The sequence below is a fragment of the Camelina sativa genome, chromosome 10, assembly GCF_000633955.1.
Source record: "Camelina sativa cultivar DH55 chromosome 10, Cs, whole genome shotgun sequence".
NCBI lineage: Eukaryota > Viridiplantae > Streptophyta > Magnoliopsida > Brassicales > Brassicaceae > Camelina > Camelina sativa.
In genome coordinates, this window is record NC_025694.1 from 15013831 (window position 1) to 15029898 (window position 16068).

General features: G+C 34.6%; 2 protein-coding genes across 2 annotated transcripts; both read left to right on the forward strand.

The window, feature by feature from the left end:
• LOC104719006 (putative E3 ubiquitin-protein ligase XBAT34) lies at positions 5216-7800 on the forward strand. Its single transcript, XM_010436834.2, has 10 exons — positions 5216-5539; positions 5656-5770; positions 5882-5962; positions 6061-6149; positions 6237-6328; positions 6421-6502; positions 6592-6700; positions 6779-6853; positions 7028-7107; positions 7214-7800. The coding sequence occupies exons 1-10, from the start codon at positions 5432-5434 to the stop codon at positions 7529-7531; spliced, it is 1149 nt and encodes a 382-aa protein (XP_010435136.1). The 5' UTR covers positions 5216-5431; the 3' UTR covers positions 7532-7800.
• On the forward strand, positions 11163-14685 carry LOC104719007 (probable methyltransferase PMT3). The gene is made up of 8 exons (XM_010436835.2): positions 11163-11445; positions 11973-12338; positions 12445-12609; positions 12691-12873; positions 12952-13546; positions 13638-13750; positions 13850-14070; positions 14168-14685. Exons 2-8 carry the CDS (start codon positions 12108-12110, stop codon positions 14484-14486), a joined length of 1827 nt encoding a protein of 608 aa, XP_010435137.1. The 5' UTR covers positions 11163-11445; positions 11973-12107; the 3' UTR covers positions 14487-14685.

The following is a 16068-nucleotide window of genomic DNA, read 5'->3' on the forward strand; positions in this document are numbered from 1 at the left end:
ATTTGTTTGTTTTTTGTTCTGACAATAAAGATAATTAGAAGAAAAATATTTCTTTAAATAATTTTAAAAAACATATCTACACAAAAAAAGTTATGTATTTTAAAATATAAAAAAATATTATAAGAAGAAGATTGTAAATTCAAACGATTTTCAAAAACTGGAAAAAAAAAATCAATCTAATACGTAGATATAGTATATGAAAAAGGATTTTAAATTATACAATCAATTAATTATTTTCAAATTAGTGGATGATTTTTGCATAAAAATATATTTTTATTGACTGATGTTTTGTTTTGTCTGTTAAAACTTAAAAGGACCATTGACCCCAGATTAGACTGAAAACAGCCACCTATTGCTATTGGTGAGTCTGGGAAAGCCATACAGAGGGACATGGATGAGATGCTCTAGAGAAGGACGGCTTGCCATGCTAATGAACTCAGAGTGCAAAATAATTTTTGTTTTGCTTTATTTGAGTTGCTTGATACTTAATTAAGTTACGCATAATTTACATTTAACTCTTTTTATGATCTCTAGTGACTAAAATATAATTAAATGATAAATCGGTTTAGAATATATTGGTTTAACCATGTTATCGGTTTAGAATATAATTAAATACAAATTCCGTATTTCTCAAAAGTTATCTATCTTCTACTTAGTGTTTTTAATTATACTAGGTTTTGAACCCACGCTACGCGTGGATTTATTTGATATATTTTGATGAAAATTATATATGATTGATGACGGTAATAAAATATTACCTTATAAAAAAAATTAAATTAGTATTAAGGAAAAAACATAAATTTCAGATACACAATTTTTTAAAATATAGAAATCAGTAGTGTTATAAAATCAAATCTGATAAAAAAAATTATGAATTAAACTTGACGTCGAGGCGAGGCGAATCAAACTGATGACCTCACATATTCTAAACCATTTCTTTGACCACCAGAAAAATGAAACAATTTTATCATCATGAATTTAACTCGTTTCATATTTAATTGATCGCTACCACCTATATTTTCGTGCTTTTTTTTCAATGTTTTCTTATTCTTCATATTCTTTCTTTTCATTTTCATTGTCAAATTTTGTGGTAATTGTCATCGTTATTTTTACCGAATGGTTCTTTGTTATACTCTTTTTCTTCTTCTTCCTCGTCAACTTCTTCACATTCTTCCAATGAAAAACATTTTTTTTAGACTACCACACAACTTGTTAACCCATCAAACTCCAAGAACAAAATATTTTCTTTTCTCATAAAAATAAAAAATAAGATAAAAAAATAAAAAATTAATGAAAGAATATCAACCCATCTATAAAATCATACGTAAAAATATATTTTACAGCTCATAAGAAATAAAAAGCACAAACGTAGAACAATAAGATAATTTATGTATTACGTGAATATTTATAATATTTTAAACTTTTAAAAGGTTTCAAAATAGAAAATTTGAACATTTTAAAAAGTTTCAATATTTATAATATTTTAAAATTTTAGTTTCAATATTTATAATATTTTAAACTTTTAAAATTTAAAAATTATAATATTTAAAACTTTTTAAAAGCGAAGAACTTTTAAAAGTTTCAATATTTATAATATTTAAACTTTTAAAAATTTTAAATATTATAATATATTTTTTGATACTTTTTAAAGTTTTAATTTGATCAAATAAAAAACCGGATCAAACCGAATAAAACTTTTAAACTGGAACGCTTGATAAATCAAGCTTTCCTGCTCATTCGTTGTTTGAAGCATATTAATCTTATTTATACTGGTTCTGAACCATTGTCTAAAAATTTTCTAGCCGATGTGGGATATTGTACATAGTTATTTTATTTCCATAAATTTAAAATTTTTCTTTTTTCTAAAAATTCTGGAAATTTAAAAAATGTTAATGAATGACATGTCAAATCCTGATAAGTTGTTTAAAATAATTCTTAATATATAAAATTCTGAAATTTTTTAAAAATATTAATTAGTGAGGTGTCTAATAACTATTGGTGGTTTTAAAGCTTAGGTGGACGCCTTAAGGAGCGTATAGCTTCTACTTTTTATTAGTATAGATTTATTTTTTATCTAAAACAATTATGTACGTTTTACATTTATATCTTTTTAACTCTATTTTCTTATTTTTAAATAATTTAAAATTTATTGTTAGTCTATAATTTTAAATTAATGAATCATCTTCAGTTTGACTTTTTGTAAGTTTAAATTATTTAAAGATTTTTTAAATATTTTTCTCTTCTTCTCCTTATTGCCATAGAAGACCATCTCTATTGGTAATTTTATTGGTGAATGTCCAATTATATTCTTATAATTAGTTTTAATATTATTTAACTAAAATGCTTTTAGAGTGTCCAAAAGTGAACAAAAATGTCTATAAGTAGACATTTAAGACAGTTTTGATAGATTTAAGACACTAACGATTAAATAAAATTATAATTAATTATAAAAAAAATTTAGACACCCATCAAATATAACTAATGGAGATGCTCTAACAGGTCTAGTCTAGGGATGTCAAACGGGCATGCCCGCACCCAAACAGACTGACCGTGACAGTCTCATCTTTTCAGTGATCCGCCGCGGACAGGTCTGCCACGGGCATCAGGCGACGTAACAATGCCCATGTCCGCTCCGCTTAGTTTTGCGGACAAACGGGCATGCCCGCAGGCATCTCTTCTTCTCCTCCACCAAGCTCCATATGGTCTGTACCTATGCCGTGAACAACAAATATGCAACCACGTAACAATTATGCATTTGAATATTGTAATGTCCGAGAACATTGAGACTCCTTCTACGGATTAACATCAATATAGCAAAACAAGTAGAGAAAGGAAAAAAAAACTTATTGATAATGACAAGATTGAGCTTGGCACACTGCAAGCAAACAGAAACCTGTGAGATAGAGAATCATCAAGTTCACAAATTTACAAATCTCAAAGTTTTGAAGAAGCTTTAGAGGAGACCAAACACATAAGTTACCCCAAAGTTTCAAAGCTCAATTCTTAAACTGAGGATACATGGATTCGTAATTTTCACCAAGTTCACAAACTTACAATAACGATGTAACAAAAAAAGAGTTTCTACCATTTATGGAATTGATGAAGAAATCTCTTAATTTTGAAGCTGATTCAATTGAAGTTTTAAGCCAAAAAGATTCAAAACTGTACCGAGATTGATATGCGGTGAACAATCATTATGTCGATACCATTCAAGTTTAACAGAAGCAGAGACGGAGCTCTCGCCACCACCGCTTGTGAACTGACATGGATCTCCCCTGTTCTCCGTGAATTTCCTCCTCTGTCAAAGGCTAGCCGAGAACTCTTAAAGAAGAAGGAGGTTAGAGACTAGTGACTCAAGCTTGGATTCGTTGCAAAGAACGAGTCTCATTAGCATCTGATCGAGCATCCTCCAGTTCACCGTCCGATTTGGAGAATAACGAAGATGAAGATGAAGAACCTTCCATCGCTCTTCGGGTCGCCCGCAAACCAGCAAACCCGCGACGGACATGCCCACCAAAACCGCGGACCAAACGCAGAGCCGTGCCTACATGGTGGAAAAAGAAACACTTGCCTCCGGCCTCTAATTTTGTAGAAAGTTTAAGAAGCCATATTTTTGTCAATTAGTGTTTTTCATGCATGTATCAAAGTAAGGTTATGGAAANTTCACCAAGTTCACAAACTTACAATAACGATGTAACAAAAAAAGAGTTTCTACCATTTATGGAATTGATGAAGAAATCTCTTAATTTTGAAGCTGATTCAATTGAAGTTTTAAGCCAAAAAGATTCAAAACTGTACCGAGATTGATATGCGGTGAACAATCATTATGTCGATACCATTCAAGTTTAACAGAAGCAGAGACGGAGCTCTCGCCACCACCGCTTGTGAACTGACATGGATCTCCCCTGTTCTCCGTGAATTTCCTCCTCTGTCAAAGGCTAGCCGAGAACTCTTAAAGAAGAAGGAGGTTAGAGACTAGTGACTCAAGCTTGGATTCGTTGCAAAGAACGAGTCTCATTAGCATCTGATCGAGCATCCTCCAGTTCACCGTCCGATTTGGAGAATAACGAAGATGAAGATGAAGAACCTTCCATCGCTCTTCGGGTCGCCCGCAAACCAGCAAACCCGCGACGGACATGCCCACCAAAACCGCGGACCAAACGCAGAGCCGTGCCTACATGGTGGAAAAAGAAACACTTGCCTCCGGCCTCTAATTTTGTAGAAAGTTTAAGAAGCCATATTTTTGTCAATTAGTGTTTTTCATGCATGTATCAAAGTAAGGTTATGGAAATTTATATATGTAATAAGGAAATATAGTGAATATAGAGCAATGCCAATACTGCAATATGTAGGATCTCTAAAGTCTAAATACACGGACAAGTTAGGATCTCTGCATATTAATATTTTCTTATAGTACTAATTAGATATCACATTTTTACACCATAGTTTATTTAAAATTCATATAATCACCGAAACAATTTTTTGTTGTTGATAGCGACACAATACTATGTCTACCTATTTTTTTGAACTTTTTATGAAAGATTATTGTATACCTTTGATTATAAAATTATTATGAAATATTAGAAGTGTTATATTTTTATAAATTATTTCAAATCTGATTTTTTAATTTTTTTTTTTGCCTATGGCCTCTAAACCTCTAGGCACGACTCTGACCAAACGGATTGAGTCCGCTATGTCCGCTAACTTTTGGGCTTCAAATACAAGGTCCATGTCCACTCCGCAATATTACTTAATGGACTATGCCCGCGGGCTTAATGCCCAATTGACACCTCTAGTCTAGTCCTAACTCCTGATCCTAATGACAAATACATAAATAAACTAAAAGATCACCTCTATTGATAAAGTTTAGACACTCATTCTCTTTGTAAATGTATGATGTATTCCTATAGATTCGACCAAAAAAAAAATGTATTCCTATAGATATTAGCATCTCCTCTTTTAAACACTTAAATTACACTAATAATAAAATTATTTATGAAAAACGTTTGAGACATTTAGTTTTTAAGAATTAATTTTTGATGATGTGAACACATTAAAATTAAAAATAATACTCTATGATTTTCTTGAGTCAACTCCAAAGTCCTAAACCTTTTGTTTTTCTATTAACCGGGTCAATTCCCCACTTTCTCCGACACTTCGTTGTTCTTGAACAACTCTCTCCAATTTGTTTGTTGTCTTATTGAAGCAATTATGTATATTATTCCTGGATGTTGCCGTGTGTTTTCTTGTTCGTTTCTTTGTTATTCGTTTCTCAGTTTCATGTAGTAACACTCAATGCAATAACTTTCTTCCTCTATATATATACAACAGCTTTTAAGTTGTTTCACTAAACCAATACAATAACTTTTCTTCTTCTACATACAAGAACAAGATCTTTATTTCCCTCTTCTTCTAAGTTCAATTCATTTTAATGGGGCAACAACAATCACAGTGTAAGGAAGAGCTTCTGTTTCAGCAAGTGGGTTACAACGACGTCGAAGCCATCAAATCCCTTCGCCGTGAAGGTGCAGGACTCGAGGTCTTTAATTTCTTCCTCTCTACTCCATCTTTTTTTTTTGTGTTGAAATTCTCTAGAAATGATCCTCTTAGTGTTGTTGTTTTCTGAATTTTCTTCACTTTTGGTTTTGGATGCAGTGGGTGGATAAGTTAGGGAGAACACCATTAATCTCAGCTTGTATGAATGAAGATCTATATGATGTAGCTAAAACTCTGCTTCAGTTGGGTTCTAATGTCAATGCTTATCGATCTGGTATTGTCATTATCATCAATAATCTTATTTCTCATTTGCCTCTTTCTTATTTTTTTGCAGTGTTTGTGCTTATATGAATGTGGACATTTTTTTTTCTTTTCTTGGTATCAGGTAGCAATAGTGGGACTCCTCTGCACCATGCTGCAAAAAGAGGTCTCGTAAACACTGTTAAGTTACTTCTGTCTCACGGTGGTAAGTTTTGGCATTGATACCAATTTGATGATTGAAAAGTATATCTATGATATTGTTTAATGCACTTATACTTGCATATCTGTTTTTTGTATGGGCAGCAAATCCACTGGTTTTGGATGATAATATTCAGACAGCTCTTGAGGTTGCTAGAGCTGAAGGTCATAGCAGTGTTGTACGTGCCATCGAGGTATGCTTGTAACGCTTATTTGACATTTTATGCAACATCAAATTGAGTGTCATGAGGTATATAACTTTTAAACTATTGTTTCTGTAGAATCACAGCTGCTTGTTCTCTGGTTGGATGCGTGAATTTTATGGCCCAAGCTTTCTTGAATTCTTTGCTCCTGACTTTTTTTCAAGAAGAGTGTGAGTATCCTACTTAACTACACCATTTCTTTCTTATGTTTCTTTTTGTTGAACATGAATATGAATCTTATTTAGAATATGTGTTTCCGTAGATGGGTAGTTGTCGTACCAACTGGTTCGCGAAACCCTGCAAAGCCTTTCAAGTTGGAGTTGGCTGTGTATGATAGTCTAAAGGTACTACAAATTCATCATTTCTCTTGCAAGAGTTTCTTCAATATTTGTTGAGATTTTCTATACTAATGAAACTCTGTTTTGACAATTAGGATGCACAACCGAGGATGGAGATGCCTTTGTGGAAAGCCAATTTGGATGAACCAAAACCATCATCACAGTCTGATGATCCTTCAGTGATGATTGTTAAAAACTCCACAAGTAATTTCCTGTCACTTTCCATTTTTAAAAGGAATCTGTTTTGTTCCTTCATTGATTGAACTTTGTTATCATGGATAGATCTAAGTGGCAAAAGTCAGAGACTAGAAGGCGCATTCGTTTCTCAGGCGCGGCGTTGGGCTCGAGTCAATAGGCGTAAGTGTACACAATTCTTTAAGATTCAGTAGTAACCATAAAAATGTTATGAACCTCTTTTATTGCTTGTGAATTAAGAAGGATAGGAATGCTTAGCTCCCTCTTAACCCTAATTCTCTCTTAGAGATTAAAACCATGAATTTCCTTTGTTTGATCTCATTTTTTTCTTTTCAGAAATGCGTCTGGCAGCTGAGAGAAAAGGCGACAAGAAACAACTGAAGTGGTTTTGTGAGGCATGTAGAGGAACTCCACAGGTACATAAGACATATATACATACAGCTTTAGAGTGAAAGAGATATGCTGTTTGTGTGTCTCTCTGACTCATTTAAACTTTTGAATACTGATTTGAAATTTATACAGCCAATGAATCCACCAATGTTTCTGCAAACATTTGAAACAACCTCTGCTCCACCTCAGTCTGCAATGAATGAGATGCCAAAGCTCAACCATCCTGCTATGACTCCTGTCGACATCTCACTCCCTTCTGCAAACAGTGAGGGTACTAAAGAAGATGGATTGTGTGTGATTTGTGTGGATGCATCATATGAAGCAGCGTGTGTGCCGTGTGGACATGTTGCTGGATGCGTTTCTTGCTTGAAAGAGATTAAAAACAAGAAATTGGGATGTCCTGTTTGTCGTGCCAACATTGATCAGGTCATTAAGCTGTACCGTCTTTGAATAAAATGGGCAATATGTCTATATGTCATCGGCTTAAAGATATTGAAACTATCTTTTTTTTTTTTTTTATGATCGCCATTTTTTTTTTTAAGTTTGTAATGAAGTCAAACAAGTCGGAATATAGTGGACACGACTTATGTTTGTTTCTTTCTGTGTTAACAAAGTTTGGTCAGAGTTTTTTTTTCTTCAGTGTTACATTTTTCTAAATAATGTGTTTTCTTATTCCAAATTTGTAGGGAAATAGAAAGAAATTTCTTATTTAGAATAATTCGTATACAAGTGTAGATGGCGTTTAGAAGAATCTAATCAGGTTTCGAACATGGATCATTTAGGTTAAAGATATAGGATCAATACTGCAATACGCTTATCTTCATTTATCATACTGTGTAATAATTTCTAAATTAGGTTGCATTTCAAGTAAAACATTAAAATAGAAACCGGTAAAGTGGATTCCCTTGCTTTTTAAGAGAGTTTTCAAATTAAAACCTTGAGTAGTTGAGTTAGAAGAACCTAATCAGTAATCACTAACTGTGGAAACAAAACGCAAAAGAGAGATTACCTGGAGATGAATGAATGGTGTTCCGATTCATCGGAAAAGATGACAGTCCGAAGAAGACGATGAGACTAGTCGGTAGAGAAGAAAGAACGTGTGGTTGCAGGAGGTAGCCGTCGGAGAACGTGCGGCAGTGGTCGAAACAGATGATGTCGTTGGTTGTGGGATATACTGGCCGAAAGGTGGAGTTTGTTGTTGGGTTTGGCATTGGGCTTTAAAGGGCCGAAACGACAGCTGACATTGAGTTCTAGAGCCCAAGTGCATACTTACACAGAGGAGTGTTATTTCTAGAGAAAGTTTTCTTTTTTGTTTGTTGATCTTTGAGTCTGTTTAACAAAATAAAATATCACAAGACTAGTGGTGAACTCGGTTAACAATTTGTTGTGTGTTGTCCATCATTTTTTTTTTGTTCTCTTAGAGATTGCGAAATTGTGAAATCATTCACTGCTTTCCTTTTTGTTTTACACCAACATCAAAGGAGCTTTGGGGTTCTGATCTGACTTTTAGATTACGTAAAATGTTGAGGGTTAATTCTCTTGTCTATTAAGAATATTATTATTGTTACAGTGGAACTCGAGTTTGAAATTGAAAGCTACTGTGATCTCAAAGTTGCCAATAAAACTGAGCACTATGTTGCTTATATAATTCTCCATCTAATTAACCACCAACCAACCTTCAATCACATGACCAACCTTCAATCACATGCTTTCTTCCTGTGGTACAATGACATCATCCTTTGCTTCACCGAAACAGGTCAAAACAACAGCTCCACGAGTACTGTGTAAGTCAACCGGTAGATTAGGGTTTGTTATGGGCTTCCAACTCAAAACCAATTGGCAATGAGTTGAGAGACCTTAACCCTATATATATATATATATATATTACTCAAGTCCCTTCACATCTATCAGATGTGGGATCTTTTCTCCACACGCCCCCTCGAGATGATGGCTCTTCTAGCCATTAATCTCGACAAAATCTATCACGCCCCCTCGAGATAATGCTCTTTTTTTTAGCTATCTCGATGGAATTAGGTCTTCCTTTGGGCCATCAATTAATGGGGTGATCGAGCCTCTATCCGGTCCGGACTAATTAACGGGCCAGCGTGTGTAGGCTCTCATACCATGTTAGATTAGGGTTTGTTATGGGCTTCCAACTCAAAACCAATTGGCAATGAGTGGAGAGATCCTAACCCTATATATATATATATATATATTACTCAAGTCCCTTCACATCTATCAGATATGGGATCTTTTCTCCACACGCTCCTTCGAGATGATGGCTCTTCTAGCCATTAATCTCGACAGAATCCATCACGTCCCCTCGAGATAATGCTCCTTTTTTTAGCTATCTCGATGGAATTGGGTCTTCCTTTGGGCCATCAATTAATGGGGTGATCGAGCCTCTATCCGGGCCGGACTAATTAACGGGCCAGCGTGTGTAGGTTCTAATACCATGTTAGATTAGGGTTTGTTATGGGCTTCTAACTCAAAACCAATTGGCAATGAGTGGAGAGACTCTAACCCTATATATATTACTCAAGTCCCTTCACATCTATCAAATATGAGATCTTTTCTCCACAAACTGACTATTGCATCATTAGTGGTACAATGACTCTTCATTACTCTCTTCTCTTCATTCATTGGCAGTTAAAAAACTTGAACATTGCGATTATTAACATCTTCAAAAAAATTTAGTTACTCAACAACCGCAACTAGAGTATCCTCCAGACATGCAGTGAAAGACAAATATCTCCTGCAAAGTACCATTGCACCTCCACATACTGATGTGGATGAACTACCACAAGACACAGTAAGAAATCCCCCATTTGGTTCAGCATTTTTGAGGAAACAAATTGACATTAAATGGTGCCATCCTTTTGTCTAGTTCACCAAGGGAAGTGGAAAGATTTTAACAAAGTCTAAGCTCAAAGTCTCTTATATCACCCCATCAACAACCCAAAGATCCTCTGAATCCGGAGCAATAAATGGTGATAGACATGCTCCGAAACCATCTCTGTGAGTAACAACTACACCCTATATAATTTAATCTGCCTGTAGGTGGTAATGTTTATACAACCAATGTTTATGCAAACAACCTCTGCTTCACCTCAGACTGCAATGAGTGAGATGCCGCCAATGCTCATTCATCCTGCTATGAATCCTGTCCACATCTCACTCCTTCTATAAACAGTGAGGGTACTAAAGAAGATAGATTGTGTGTGATTTCTGTGGAATGCATCATCTGAAGCAGTGTGTGTGCCGTGTGGACATGTTGCTGGATGCGTTTCTTCTTGCTTGAAAGAGATTAAAAGCAAGAAAATGGGTTGTCCTGTTTGCCGTGCCAACATTGATCAGGTCATTAAGCTATACCGTGTTTGAATAAGAAGGACCATCATATTATATATCTCCTCTATGACAAGTTCATATATGTTTGTCTCTTTGTGTGTCACAAGTTTGATCAGAGTTTATTTTCTTCAATGTTTACAAGCTTTTTTTTTCCTTAGTTCAAATTTGTAGGGAAATAGAAAAAAAAAATCTTATTTTAGAAAAATTCGTACAAAAGTGTGTTGATGGCATTTAGAACAATCTATAAAACCAGGTCTCGAACATGGATTATATTTAGGTTAAAAGAAAAAGGTATAGAGATAGGACCACTACACTTATCTTTGAACATATAGACTGTATAATTTAGTAGAATAAAATTAGATTGCATTTCAAGTAAGACACTAAAATAGAAAAGGGTTTAGTGGATTCTTTTGCTCTTAGAGCTTAACAAGAGTTGTTAACAACAAAAAAAAGAGCTTAACATGATAGATAATAAGAGGAAATAAGCTAGTTAGGGATTTCTTTAGTGCAAGAACAAAAAAAAAAGGTTGTTTCCAAGAAAGAGAATACCTTGAAGTGGCAACTCCATAGGTTACCTTGGCTTCATTATTCTCATAACAATCATATTTATACTTTATCTACTACATTGGGTTAGTTGGCTTGAATTTGCAAATATGAAAGAAAAAAAGGGTGCAATACAAACAAATAAATAATTTTCCCACACATGAGAAAGAGTTTAGAGAACGCCGACAAAATAATATTTTACATATTTATTATAAACCGATGAAGAAAATAACGACCTCCACCGATCGTCCTCTCTCTCTCTCGTTCACTTGCAGTGTCGCTTGCTGCCTTCATTCTTTATTTGACACGAAGACACAAGTTGGTCTCTTTCTTTCCTAATTTAGAAGATAGAGAGAACCCAAATCTCTTTCAGATCCGAGTCTCTCTCAATCTGACAATCTCCTTCTTTATCGATTTTAATACACTGCCTCGATCTGTGATTTGTCTCTTTCGAACCTTCTTGGGTAAATTGTGTAAGTCACTCTTTTGTCACTTTTGATCATCTGGGTCATTTTTATTATGGTTTGAATTTTGAATTGATACCAGTGGATAACGTGTTTATGAATCGATCCGTTTCTGTTTCATAGCACTTCTGTGTTTCTCACACCAGATCTGTTCTTATTCTAGGAAATATTTGTAGTATATTCCTCCTAGTGGAACAGATTCGGACCAAATAGTTTGTAATAAAAAGCACACCAACAGGACACTGAGGATCAACTGTTTTGTCTATTGAGTGCTTGCTTCCTTATTTATTCTTTGGTAGTGTTGATGGTTGGAGACTTGAGTTTCTCTAAGTGATCTATCATTCTAAGTGAGTTGTAGAATACATTTCTTTGTTTTTTTGTTGCTTTGGTATTTGAATGGTTAAAATTTGGTATATGTATGTGTTTTATGTTTTATGATCATTTTTTTGTTTTTGACATGTCTGTCCCCTTAGTTTCTAGAATTTTAATCATGGTTACGTATACTGATCATTGTCTATTTTTTTTACATGGAACAGATTCGAAACTTTTGCAACTGGTGAAATATTATCAATTCCTTTGCAGTACTGGAGTCTTCAATTACTAGTAGTAGTCTGCATCCTTTGAGTCGGAACATTGGATCTCCGTTTGGCTTTATCTCAAAGAAAAAGGCGATGAGGGGAAGATCTGATGGAGGGCAAAAGAAGAAGGTGATTGCTTTGGTCTGCATTGCAGCTGTAGTCCTTGTTTTCGTTTATCTCTTCTATGGCTCCTCTGATCATAGAGCATCAGCTATTGAATATGGGAGAAAACTAGGCTTGGGTGGTGATGATGATGAGATCAAACAGGACGACACTTCAAGCTCGTTTAGTCTTGAAGATGGTTTCACTCCGAGAAGCTTTCCTGTGAGTCTTTTTACCAATTTTCTCATTTCTTTTTCTTCTGTATTGATGGTTCTAGGTTCAAGTTGTTAATATTATTGTTGTGCTTTGTTTTTTTCTCTCTTCCAAGGTGTGCGATGATCGGCACTCAGAGCTTATTCCTTGCTTAGACAGGAATCTCATATACCAAATGAGACTGAAGCTTGATTTGTCTTTGATGGAGCATTATGAACGTCATTGTCCTCCTGCTGAAAGACGATTCAATTGCTTGATTCCTCCTCCTAATGGATATAAGGTGGGGTATATTGTTTCAGTTCTATTTGATATGAATGATCAGAGTCTTGACATAACTGTTTTCTCTTCCAATATGTTTTAGGTTCCTATTAAGTGGCCAAAAAGCAGAGACGAAGTGTGGAAAGTGAACATACCCCATACTCATCTTGCACATGAGAAGTCTGACCAAAATTGGATGGTTGTCAAAGGAGACAAGATTAACTTCCCAGGTGGAGGCACACATTTTCACTATGGGGCTGATAAGTATATTGCATCAATGGCTAATGTAAGGCAGTTACTTGGGTTTTGTACAAATGATCTATATGTTATTCTTCATTCACTGATTTTATCCTCGAAATTTCAGATGCTTAACTATCCGAACAACGTTTTGAACAACGGTGGAAAGCTAAGGACAGTTTTTGATGTTGGTTGTGGTGTTGCGAGCTTTGGTGGTTATCTTCTATCATTGGATATCCTCACAATGTCATTGGCTCCAAATGATGTTCATCAGAACCAAATCCAATTTGCTCTTGAGAGAGGGATTCCAGCCTCCCTTGGTGTGTTAGGGACAAAGAGGCTCCCATACCCAAGCAGATCTTTTGAACTTTCTCACTGTTCACGTTGCAGAATCGATTGGCTTCAAAGGGATGGGATTCTTCTCTTGGAGCTAGACAGAGTACTCAGGCCTGGTGGTTATTTTGCATATTCATCTCCAGAAGCATATGCACAAGATGAAGAGGACCTCAAAATCTGGAGAGAAATGAGTGCTCTTGTAGAGCGTATGTGTTGGAAGATAGCAGCAAAAAGGAACCAAACTGTTATTTGGCAGAAACCTATGACAAATGATTGTTATCTGGAAAGAGAACCTGGAACTCAACCTCCTCTTTGCCGTTCTGATAGTGACCCTGATGCTGTGTGGGGCGTGAACATGGAAGCCTGCATCACTCCTTACAGTGACCGTAAGTTTTCAAGCTTCTGCTCACTTTTTTAATATATTTCCTAAATTAAGTTTGTGATAGCAAACTGAAAACTTCTTTGGCTTTACCTTAGATGACCACAAAGCCAAGGGAAGTGGATTAGCTCCATGGCCGGCTCGGTTAACTTCTCCTCCTCCTAGGCTTGCTGATTTTGGATATTCAACTGGCATGTTTGAGAAGGACACGGTATATAGAAACTCATAAGTTCTGTTTAAACTTGCAACTGACAAACTAAGAACATGGGCTAATTAGTCACTCACATCATTATGTTACTTATTTGTACAGGAACTTTGGAGGCAGAGAGTGGATACTTATTGGGATCTATTGAGTCCTAGAACCGAATCAGATACAGTGAGAAACATAATGGACATGAAAGCGAGCATGGGATCCTTTGCTGCTGCTCTGAAAGAAAAAGATGTCTGGGTAATGAATGTTGTTCCTGAGGACGGACCTAACACACTTAAACTGATATATGACAGAGGTTTGATGGGGGCCATTCATAGCTGGTCAGTTTAAAATCAAAATGACACATTGCGTCTACACCAAATCTGAAATCTTTAGCATGTTTTGTGGTTTTAATTATTCGGTTTCAACATTCCACAGGTGTGAAGCATTCTCGACATATCCAAGGACATATGATCTCCTCCATGCTTGGGACATTCTATCAGATATCCATAAAAAAGGGTGTAGTGAAGTGGATTTGTTACTGGAGATGGATAGAATACTGCGCCCGAGCGGGTTTGTAATCATAAGGGATAAACAAAGAGTGGTGGATTTAGTGAAGAAGTATCTAAAGGCTTTGCATTGGGAGGAAGTAGGGGCCAAGACAGATTCAGATTCAGATCAAGATTCAGACAATGTTGTATTCATTGTCCAGAAGAAGCTATGGTTGACTAGTGACAGCCTTAGAGATATGGAGTGATGAAGCCACACAACACAGTACACGGACACGGACATTACAACCAAGAAATTTTCATTATTTTAGCAAACATTTATTATTAACGTTGTTTTTTTTTTTTATAACTATTGTTCTTTCTTTACATTCTTATTAATGTTTGTATGATTTGGCAGAGAAAACTCGTTAAAGTAAAGATCGATACAAAAACTGCAAATTCTTTTTATTTGTTATGGTTTAAGGGTTTTTAATTGAAAATTAGCATGTAGTTTATCAATTTTTTTTAAAAGGACTCGGTACATTTTTTGAAGGATTACTTACAAATAGTCAAAAACAGGAGTTCAAAATTGATTTTGTGATCTCTCTCACAATATTGTACTGCCATTAGAAAAAGTGAAAAACCTTCAAAGTAATGAAGAAGGAACTATAAATATGATAATAAATGTAAATAGAATGCGTAGTGTCTAGTCTAAAACTTAGTTTGGTTTTGACACCGGAGCGACGTTGTCGTTGTTGGAAGAAATCGTAAGGTTATGTCCAAAGCAAAAAATGGAACAGTAACAAAGCTAATAACGACTAATCCATTAAACAAACTAACAATGACTTACTTAGATGAGTATATAAATTACAAACGGTTTTTAAACTCCTACAAGATCGTCGTTGTTCTCCCACAATGGCAAAGAAGACCCCAACTACCTGTGAAGTGTGAAATGAATACGCATCTGACCTAAAACTTTCATTTTTATCAACGTTATGGTTTTCTATTTATTTTAAATCTAATATGCACAATAACATTTGCTACATGACTTTAATAAACCAAAAAAAAATCATCGCTAGATGTTTGGTAAGAATCTTTAAAAGGGAAAATTAGCTACAAAAAAAAAACGAATTCTTACACAAAATGCCATTTATTGGGCCAACTCTTTTGTTTTTGCCATTTGTCTCAATAATTTATAATTTTGCCATTTTTGCCATTTTTAAATATGAAATATTTCAGATTTTTTTTATAAAACACATACTTCATAACAAAAACTATACCTTAAAAAAAACTGGAACCTAATAAATCCAAACATCATGTATAAATTTGTGTGTTTTAAATATAAAAAATGGCATTTTTTAAAGTTTTTTGGACAAATGGCAAAACTTGTAAACACCCCTCAAATAAGTCCCTATCTAGTAATTAACTTTTTAAAAAAATTATTGATTGAGTATAAACAAGGAATATTATCATATTGAACCTTCCAAAAAAATCACAAAATATTTTACAAAAGGAAAAGATAATAATAATAATAATAATACTATAATAGTATGATGTTGGACTTAAGATGTGCCAACAAAACACTAGCAAGGTCATTTTTTTTCTTTCTTTTGGGCAAAAAGTCTTGTGAGAAAATCATAATAATAACTCAGCTTTTACTTATTGTCTCATCAATTTATTTATTTTAGAAAAGAAAAAATAAATATCAATAAGTTTGACATTTATTCTTTGGCTTTTGACATTGCCATCGAACATATTTCCCGTGGTGGGGTCCACGCGGTTATAATAAAGCCTCTCTCTCTTTTAATATATTTTTTTTCCTTTTGCTATTTCAAATCATTTTATTTTGGT